The sequence below is a fragment of the Leptosomus discolor genome, chromosome 4, assembly GCF_034619465.1.
Source record: "Leptosomus discolor isolate bLepDis1 chromosome 4, bLepDis1.hap2, whole genome shotgun sequence".
Lineage (NCBI taxonomy): Eukaryota > Metazoa > Chordata > Aves > Leptosomiformes > Leptosomidae > Leptosomus > Leptosomus discolor.
This window is the reverse complement of record NC_141394.1, coordinates 17,473,952-17,484,083: the sequence shown is the minus strand read 5'-3', so window position 1 is coordinate 17,484,083 and position 10,132 is coordinate 17,473,952. Positions and strand designations below refer to the sequence as shown.

Here is a 10,132-nt window from a genome sequence, read left to right as displayed (position 1 = left end):
AGTTACATTAAAAGCAGGACTGTCTGCCTTATGATATCCATTACCCCTCATGTGCTCAACCTTCAGCTTCACTTTCAAAAGCACAGTCTGAAAAAAATCAGAATAACAACATACTTCGGCTAATCTGGAAATGTGTTTTGTGCCAGCCATCAAAGCTGAGAGATACTAAAGACACAACGTATCAAATATTAAACTTCTACCACATTGAGAAAAATTAATTCTCTGGATTAAAAATAGGAGAATAAGGAGAAATCTTGGCACTAGCCAAAACAGCCTTATCTCAGGCTTCCAACGCTGACTTCAAAGACAGCATTGCTGCTGTCTTGTCAACAACAGTGAGCCCTGACCAAGAAGGACAAGCTGAAATGCTGCTGGGCGGCCAGGGATGGGTCTGGTGGTTACAAGCAGCCCAGCATCTCCAAGCCGCGATGCATGGGCTGCTAAAAGGTGACTCGTGCTTCCGCAGGCCCAAATGAGGAGCAGCCACATGCTGTCCCTGCAGGGACATGGCTCTGCGCCAGCGGGCAAGGAGAGGCTCTGTGCCGAGCACCAGCCCCATGAGGGATGGGTCATGCAGCAGCTCTGCAGGTCTACGGGTAGATGTTTCCCCCATTGATCAGGTTGTACATTTGGGCTGGGAAAGGTGGAGGGGTGCTGAGGGCGGTCATATAGAGCCTTCTCCTCCTCCTAAATGCCACAAGTCTTTTCAGAGCAAATCTTCCCTGACCACTCCTTTCATGGGTGACTTCGCAAGAAATGCATCCTCTTGCAGGGCCTCTCCCCTCCCAGCCTCAACAATTTAATTCAAAATCTGAAATGCCGTGGATTACCGAAGAAATTTCATGTGCCACATTTGTTGTCCATCATTTAAAGGCTGTGGGAAGGGCAGTCCTGAAGTTCAGCTGAATCAAAGGAGCCAGACGGGCTCACAGGCTACTGAAGCTGCCTGTTGTTTTCCACCATAGGATGGAGGACAGCAGGAGAGCCCACAGCGCCATTGTTGGCTGGGCATGCACAACCCTGTGCTTGGTCTCCTACGCAGCCGCCTTCTCGCATGGCGCGAGCCTTTCTGCATGCACTGACATGATGCCCAGGCACCTGAGAGCGCAGCTGCACAGCCCCAGAAACAACTACGTTACTGTCCACACCAACATGTCCTTCTACTTCCCAGGCGACAAGGTTCCAGGTAAGGAACAGCTTCTCATTCCCGTGTCTGAAAAATACATGATAGCTAATCTGAAGTGACAGTACTAATTTTTGTGAGGGTTAGGAAGAGCTACGCCACCTCTCTCATCACGAGGAAATGAACAGAGGGATTCTGTTTGCAGCACTTGGCCTAAGGTTTCTCAGGTGATGGCTGACTCCAGGTTTTTACCATCTTGCAGACCAACTGTTTGCTGGAGGCAGCTGGTAGGTTTGGATGCTTTGGGTAGGATTCATTTATCTCAACTGTGTCTCAACCATCCTGGACCTCATCACACACAAGAGCATGTGAGAGGCACCTCCAGAGGGTAAAGTCGCCTTCCCCGCTCCTCTGCACTGCACGAAGGGGTCTGGGTGACTCACCTGACTCCTAGGTACAGCTGGGCAGTGTGCCCCGTCCCCAGCATCACCACTCCTGAGGCAGGTGCAGACAGAACTGAGAGGCACTGGTCCCCAGCCTGGCCACTTGCCTGCTCATCCCCATGCAAAATAAACCCCCTCCAAGGGCAGCACACATGCTTCTGCATGCGTACCGGGTGGTACGCAAACTTCCTTCCTTAAAAATGGCTTCAGGCTGTCTAATGCAATGTGGTTAGCAGCTTATAATCAAGGAGGGGGGGAAAAAACTCAAGCCAATTTTGTGTGCAGTTACATATTGGAAAGTTAAAGGTGAAGTCTGGCCTAGTGCATCCAGCACGACCAAGACAGACCGTGAGGACAAAGACAGTAAGATGTTTTGGTTATGGTTGCATAGAGTTTTCTTTTGGTTTCAGTGCTACCACTGGAAACACCATCGCAAACAATCACCCCGTAACTATGAGACAAATCCCTTCACGTCCCATGTTTTGTCTTGCAGTGACAGTGAGGAGCACCCGGGATTTTATGGGCTTTTTGCTTCAAGCTCGCAAAGTGTCTAATGATGAAATCGCTGGCACATTCATCTTCATCCCTCCTGGTTCCAAGCTGATGACTTGTTTTGAAGATGGTGACACCGTCACCCACTCAGACAAGTCACTGAAGAGAAACCTGTCCTTCGTATGGAAAGCACCAGACCAGCCCATTGGAGACATCAAGTTTTTGTAAGAAAATGCTGGTTCCTAACCAGAATTTGTGTCTTCTCAGTTAAAGGCTTGACTTTAGTTTTCCATCATATTTGTCCAGCACAGTGGTTTATGTATCTTGAATCCCATATAGCTAAATACTTATCAAATGCTGCAACAGTATCCCAGCTGGTACATAAATCACCATTTTTATCTGCTGGGTAGTGCTGCTTTTTATTTACATGGTCACTATTTTCTCAGAATAAATACCCTGCAAGATGACAGCCTTAGCACTTAGGTAACAGAAATATTAAGGCATAAAGACAGAATTGCCATCACATTTTCTGTCTTTCTAAATAACACAGCCCATAGGATTTCCCTGCTTACAGGATAATCTTGTATATTACTTCTTATTTTTTTTTTTTTTTTAAAAAAAAGAGTGATTTTTAAAAAAGTTAAATGTAAACAGAATTATTCACTCTAGGAAGAAAGAGTGAGCACTGGGTCAAAACTTGACATCTCTGTTTTGCACCAGAGTCCTAAACTGTCCAACTATTTTGGTTCTGACTTGGAATGAAATGAAACATCTTCTAACTGGCTGTCTTAGAGGAAGCAAAGTGACTTTTCACTTTGGAAGAGATTAAATTGTTAAGTTTTGACTTTACAAAACAACTTAGAAGCTGCTTGGCCAGATCCTTGGCTGCCCCCCAAAACATAAGTGTCCTGGTGAGCGCCATGGCTTGTGCATCTCATCATGATTCAACACAGATTCATTGAAATAGAAATATTACTGCTTGGCTTTTCCAATTTTTGCCTGTTGTTTTAGATCAGGAAACATATTATTAAAAACGTATAAAACTCAAGCAACTGAATAAACCCAACCCAAACCCAACAACACCTATTCCTACCCGCCCGCTCTGATGCTTCTGGCTTTTGACCCTCCAAGCTGACTTCTGATATCCTCTCCCTTTTCTCCCTATCACAGCATCTGGAAAAACTCCTTTTTGGGCTTAAAAAGGCCTCGTAAGGGTCATCTGGCACAGGAAAACCTGGCCTGGTTTACCCATAGCTAATTCTTAGAAGCAGCTGAGCAATCTAATCTGAAATTCTCTCAAAATCTCCAGCTTAAATAAGGCTCTCCGGGTGAGCAGTTAAAGGTTGGCCAATGCAGTTTTGGCACCTGACAAAAAGCAGAGGGCTAGGCGGGCTCAAATATCAGAGGGCTGAAAAGAAAGACTTTGCTTCCCTCCCCCCCCCCCCCCCATTCTGCTGTTTGTACAAGTTACATTGACTTGTTTTAATTAGTAAATACCACTGTTGTTTCCCTGCCTACAGAAGATTATAAGCAGAGCTAGTCCAAGTTTTCCAAATGTACTTCTATCAAGACAGTGAATATAATAGCACGCTTATTTTTTTTTTTAAATTTAAGTTCCCACACATCTTTTTGGCTGATCTTAATTATGAGTGGTGATTCTTGACCCTGTATCTTTCTTAGGGGACCTGGTATCTTTTATTTGTAATAAAAAAAACCTGTAATGGGTTAATCCTTTAAAATACTTTTGTGTCACATCTGTCTTCGGATTAAAGCAGTCCTTGTGATTAGCTAAACAGTTGGATGTTTATTAATGCCATAGAGTCAGTAAATTCTTGCCTATTTATGTTTTAACAGCATCTCCATAGTCCAGTCATACTTTGTTTACTGGGCGAAGATTGAATCTGTTATTGTGGCTCAGCGAGGGCAAAACAAAACGCTTGCTGGCAGCAGCAAGAAGCCCAACCCTGTAACCCCCACACCCTCACAGGGACCAGCTGACCCACACACCACAGGTATGGCGAGCAAAGGTACGGGTTTCTTATCAACCACTTCCCACAGAGTAGTTTTACAGCTTATTCTGGGCAACCATTGAACACAAGTGACCCAAACAAGCTGGAGGGACCCATTTAACTCCTGTGACCATCAGGATGATGGCCACAGTGAACTCCTTGAAGTGAGGGCATGGGTCAGCATTTGAGGTGATGGAGCCAGTTCCAAGGAGGGTATTAGAGAGATGAACATGGTTGCCAGATCTTACAATTTTAATGCAAACCCTAAAATACAACATATTTAACCTAAAATCTCTGCTCCTCAAGACAAGCAAGTGCAATTAGCAGTGCTGTCTAAATAAAAGGAATCCATTTGTCTCTAAATGTGACTATTGTCCCTCAGGTATGTCTTTCATTGTATTTATGCAGCCTTTGGTCAGTAAAATGCTCCAAGAATTTACTTATACCCAAATCAGATGTGTTTCTTAGCATTTTTGGCATGGCACCAAGACCGAGTTTTAATTATTTTACTTGACCATAATTTAGGCAGCGGGCTTTGCTACTTTACTTTCCATCTGGGTTCCCACTTGAAATTAAGTGACACGAAAATTAAAAAAAAAAGCCTATTACGATACTTCCTGGCAAATGTGAGCACCGAACGGGTTTGAAATAAACAAACTGAAGACAATAATCTTCTGCTCCTTTCTCCCTGCTTCTTGTTTTGTCTCCATGCTGGACAAGGTCCCACCTCTCCCATGGCTGCCACCGGCTCCCCCCTGCGCAGCCCTGCGCTGCCTGCCAGCCCCACCGGCATCGTGGCAACGCCGACATCGAAGCCAGGTTTCGGTGTCGGGTCAACCGCCCGTCCCATTGCTGAGCCGAAGCAGGTGGCCCGGCCTTCACGGGCTGTGTCCAGCGGGAGCGGTGGGTCCAGTGGCCAGGGGCTGGAGCCGTCCCTCCCCACCCAAGACGCCAGCACAGCGGATGCCTTGCGAGGTTTCCTCACCCAGGACAACGCCTCCAGCTACAGCACCTCCAAAGGGTAAACTAGGCAGTGGGAAGAGCTGCTTCTCCAGCCCTTCTGGGGAAGGAAAACAGTACTTGTTTCCCTGTGGATGAACAAGGGTCGTGTAGGAAGGTGTCTGCAGCTGGGCAGGTGGAGGCGAGAGTGTGTTTGTTTGTTGAAGGTTTGAGAAATAATCCTTTGGAGATTGCACGTGACAGACAGTGACAGGGAGACAATCCAAAACTCTTAAAAACCCAACATTGTGCTGCTCAGCCCAGGAGGGCTCAGGCCAGGAGGACTGGCCAGGTGGTTGAAAAATGTGATAGAAACTATTGACTGCTACAATACTTTTCTAAAAGCGCATGCAAATAGTCAATGAAATGGTGAACCCAGCAGACCTGTTTCTCCATCTGCAGGGAAAAGGAAGAAAGGTTTCAAAGCAATTATGAAATTTGGGCTTGAGTATGCCTGCTCAGGATTCTTGGAGGGTTTGGGCCACACGAGCTCTCATGCAACATTACATACTGTGGGTGAAAATGATGGGGATAGGAATAAATGGTCAGGCATTATTAAAAATACAGCCCTGTATGGACTGTGTGTGTCCCAAGGCTGCTTTAGGGAGCGGCACGCATCTCCAGTGGCGCCGAGCTCAGGGATTCCCGCGTGAGCCTCAGCAACAGGTCTCACTTACTAACCCTGCCTTTCCTCTGTCCATGTCTTAGAGCAGGAAGGATTGCCAGTGCTGCCACCCCACGCTTGTGTTTGATGTGTAAAGAAGACGAGAAGGTAAGCAGCGGGGATGGGGAAGATGCCTTCTCCAAAGACAGAAAGGTCTAAGAGAAGGTAAAGATAAAACCTCTGTACTGCATCACAGCACCAAGTAGCCCACATGGGTCTCATAAGTGACTAAAAGTACATGAAGGCTGTTAAGAGTTTTAATTTTTTTACTTCAACTGGGAATTGGGTTTTATATCTTTTTTGTTTTCCTTTTGAGCCCGCTGCCTGGGCTTTTAAGAGTCACGCTGTAAAAACAATCTAAAATAACTTTTCCATATGTAGACATGACTACAGGCTGCTGGATGTTTCAGAACTGGAAACGTGTGTTTTATTCCCATGAAAGGCAGAGGTGTTCTTTTCCAGAAGTGCTGGATAGGTACCACCCATCACATTCACCAGAGGTCAAAGACTTCATCTTTCCTGGTGATGGCCAAGAAAGCTGTGTGCTTTCTGGGGGCAGGGTCAGCCTGGGAGGCTGGAAGGACCAGAAAGGCTGAGATGGTGGTGGTGATGGCGGCGGAGGTGGTGGGGTTAGCCACAGGCGCAGGGTGCACTCAGCGGTGACAGCTGGAAAAGCAGGAGCTGGCAGATGGGACGTGAGGGCGGGAGCACCTTTCAGGAAGGGGTGACCTCAGGAGAGGAAGCCCAGAAAGGTATGAAAGGACTGCAGCCTAGGGGGAGCAGGATGGCTGTACGTGTGGAAGGAGATGTGGGAGCTGGAAAGGGCATGCAAGGGATTAGGTAGAGAAAGAAAAGGAGAGCGAGAGAGAGAGAGAAACTGGAGAATACCAGGGCTGTGGAGGAGAGAGGAGGATGCTCAGTGGAGAAGCTGGAAAGCAGGGATAGGTTAGAGACACGGGGTACAGAGTTAGCAGGGGAAGTCCAATATGCAGGGGATGGAGTTCTAAAGAACTAGATCTGGGTTGCAGGATGCCACAGGAGGAAGAGAAATAATCTCACAGAAAATAAAAGAGGAAAGGGCTGTACATCAGAGAATGCGGCAGAAATATTTAGGAAGGAGAGGAGGACAGAGAACAAGTAAAGGAGAGACGTGTAACATGAGCATCTGGCATAGCCATGGAGAGTAGTGGAGAAATGATAGATGATCATAATCAAAGGAACGGAAGAGTTATTGCACAAGGCAAGACCAGAAGAACATAACAAAATAAAAATACTGAGAAATCAGGCAAGAAAGGAGAGAATAAGTACTAAAAGAAAGGAGAAATAAGATGAGACAGGGCAAGGACTTGTTAGGCAATTCTATTGTCTATCCCAACATCCCAAATCCTGCAGTATATCCCTACAGTATGGCATTCGCATTTTGGGGGCAAGTGATCCATACCCATGCAACCCTAACTTTGCCAGCCAGCTGCTTTACAATTTGCAGTTCAGCCACTGAAAGTCTTTTATTTACTACTGTATTTTACTAGCACCTTCAGAAATTGTCCCTTCTGCAAAGGATGCTCTGACCCTCCCCTACTTTGTTTCACAGCTTCCTACCTCAGCTTTGTGCTCCTGTCACACCGTCTTCCCAGCAAGCTTTAGAAATCACTAATAATGGTAGAGGGTGAGAGTTTTTCTGGTGTAATTAATGGATGTGTGAAAAAGCCTGCTGGGCTAGACAGGCTGGAGAGGTGCCAGCTACTGAGGGCCAGGTCCAAATCCAAATCTCAATGGAGCCAAAGAAAAAACTCCAGTACATTTTGCAGGTTTTGGATGGGGGCTCAGGTGCACAGTGGGAATGGAAAAATTCATTGGGGGCCTCCTAAATAGTATGATTGTTTCACAGTTAGTCTTGGATGATGTCTGCAGCAAAGCCTGGGCTGCAGAACTGGCAGGGAGCGGCTGTCATTTTGTGATGGATAAAATAAGGTGCGCAGCACCAGGCAGAGCCCCTAGGAACAGGAGCACGCAAGAACAGTCATTCCCACTAAAATGGACGGTTAAGCAACCCTGAGAGGCAGCTGGTTTCAAACCATCTGTGTAGACTGAGAAAGCAAGATGGGTTTTGGGGGGAGTTGACAGGTTGCATGTGCCTGCCCCAAAAACGCTGATGTCAAAGGCCATCCCAAGTCTCCTGGGTCCCTCCACTCCATGGTTCGAGCCACAGCCTCAAAAGGGTGATACTGAATCCCCATGGGCCCAGTGTGACCCTAAACATGAAGCTTGGCTGGGAAGACCATGCCTGTCCTTTCAGCATGATCCTGGCATCACTCAAGGTGGGTATTAAGTGATTTTTTTTCTGTGCGATAATGATGCCTGTGAAAAATGCCACCACCACCACAATGGGAGTTGCAGACCTTTGCTTAGGTAAAGCAGTGACCTTCCTTTCTACCTGTGCCCTTCACCTCTTCCCCTTCAACCCACTCTGCCTTGCCCCACTGGGACCAACTCCCAGTGCTTTGTCCCTCTCATGGCAATTCTGATATGGATGGAGCAGGGTTGAATCTGCCTCGTTTTCCAAAAGCTACTGAGTAACCAGGGGATGGAGCAGGGTTATCCCAAGGCCAGGGGGACACCTGGGTGTCAGAAGTACTGTACCATGATGTAGGTAGTGAGAACCTAATCAGCCCCCTTTCTCTTCCCTCACCACACATCTTGTTGTGTTTTTGCTTTCAAAGGCCAGTACTGAGAGCGAGGCCGTCTTGAAAGCCTTCCCACGTGCAACAGCGTCTCCTTCTGCCTCACACGTACACACTCACCTGGGTGACGCCGCTGTGACAACAGCCTGGTTTGGTGATGCCGACGCTGCCGGCAATTTGTCATCAGCTTCAAGGCAAATGGCAGAAAGAAAGCTGGCGCAGCCAAAGGAGGCAGGCGCCAGGGGCGAGGAGGAGAAGGGGGCGGGTGGGAATACCCTGCCATGGGTGACCAGAGCAGCTCCCGAATCTGCTGTTCCTGGGAAGGGGCAAGACCCTGGCAGAGGGAACCGACTTCTAGCAGCCCAACTCGGCATCCTCCTGGTCTGCACCGCCGCCCTGGGCCTGGCGCTGGCAGCTGCCGTGCGCTGTGTCTGCGCCCAGCATTGCCACAAGCGGACGGAGGTCTCCTTCAGCGAGCCGGACCCCGACGTCATCGCCGTCAGAGAAAACGGGGAGGTGATGCACTTCCGGAAGATCCGGGAGAACAGCTTCGTGCTGGTGCAAGCCGAGTACAACTGGGTCAGCCCCTCAAGCAGCGGGAAGAAGACACTCATCTGAACATCTGCAATGCCGGGAGCAGCACTACAGCAGCAGGTGTAGGTGAAAATAGCCCCGACTGCACAGCACAGGTTATAGGGAGCAGTGGTGTCCTCTGTGTGCTGCCATATAAGTAAACAAACTCGAAGTAGCCAGTTCAGAGGTGTTAGTCAAAAGTATCTAAGCTACAGCTGCTAAGAAAATAGAAGTTGATAGATTGTTCAGCGTGTTACGCTTACCGCAATTAATATTGTATATCTACTCATTAGCTGTCACAGCAGCCATGACATACGCTTCCTCTGTTGCCTTAAGGGTGTAGCCAAAAATAGAAATTCTTCCTCCACACTGTAGTATTATCTCCTGTTTAATCTCAGCAAAAGTTTCTAGCGTTATTTTTCTTCCTGGGAACTAGAAAGCCCTGATATAAACCAACCATTCTCATTTAGGAGCTTACAGGTTTGATTCTGTGCACTTGGTATATCTCACATGACAAAATATTTGCTGGTAGGTTTCAAGTTTCAATTTGAAAATAAAAAGCAATAACTCATTAGCGGAGAACATCGATTCAAAGAAAGCTGAATTGATTCACAGGAGCGAAACACAGGGTGGCGGACACCAGCTTTTGGGGGAGAAACATGCATCCTCATCAGGTGCAAATGGAAGAAAACCTTTCCTGTCCATTTGCACCTGATGAGGAAGCTTGTTGAAGCCTGACAGCCAGCATTTACTTAGTCTTTTGCTTTGAGTCGGCCCAGTAACACTCTGTGCAGAAACACGCACTGAGAAGTACCCTTCCCAGGTCACTTTGGAGATCCCCAGCAAAGGCTGCATGGAAAGTTAACTGCATCCTTGTACTCTGAGTTTGTGCAAACTTCTCTCCGACTGTGTGCTTTTCTGCAGGATGCCACTAAAACAACCCTTGGAAAATGTCAAGATCCTTGACACCTTCTAAGAAGGAGAGGTGACAACAACAAGGTGAAGGTTTATTTTACTGTAGCTTTGAAATACCCCAAAATAGTCCTGATAATGATCCTCTTGATATGTGCATTTTAGAGCCTTTCAGAGAGCAGGAATTACCCCTTCTGGTGTCCTTTTCTAGGGTGAAGGGGCTCAGATGGTCCCTG

The 10,132-nt window shown here is 47.3% G+C and overlaps 1 protein-coding gene across 1 annotated transcript; it reads left to right on the top strand.

The window, feature by feature from the left end:
* The first annotated feature begins 966 nt into the window (after positions 1–966).
* REELD1 (reeler domain containing 1) lies at positions 967–9,029 on the top strand. Its single transcript, XM_086464670.1, has 6 exons — positions 967–1,186; positions 2,060–2,282; positions 3,913–4,070; positions 4,788–5,088; positions 5,775–5,838; positions 8,451–9,029. The coding sequence occupies exons 1-6, from the start codon at positions 967–969 to the stop codon at positions 9,027–9,029; spliced, it is 1,545 nt and encodes a 514-aa protein (XP_086320796.1).
* The last annotated feature ends 1,103 nt before the right edge of the window (positions 9,030–10,132 follow it).

Bases quoted from the DNA above. Each gene is read 5' to 3' on its own strand.
- REELD1 (XM_086464670.1), top strand. From the start codon at position 967: ATGGAGGACAGCAGGAGAGCCCACAGCGCCATTGTTGGCTGGGCATGC. The intron at 2,283-3,912 runs GTAAGAAAATGC...ATGTTTTAACAG, and splicing joins ATTGGAGACATCAAGTTTTT to CATCTCCATAGTCCAGTCAT. The intron at 5,089-5,774 runs GTAAACTAGGCA...TCCATGTCTTAG, and splicing joins AGCTACAGCACCTCCAAAGG to AGCAGGAAGGATTGCCAGTG.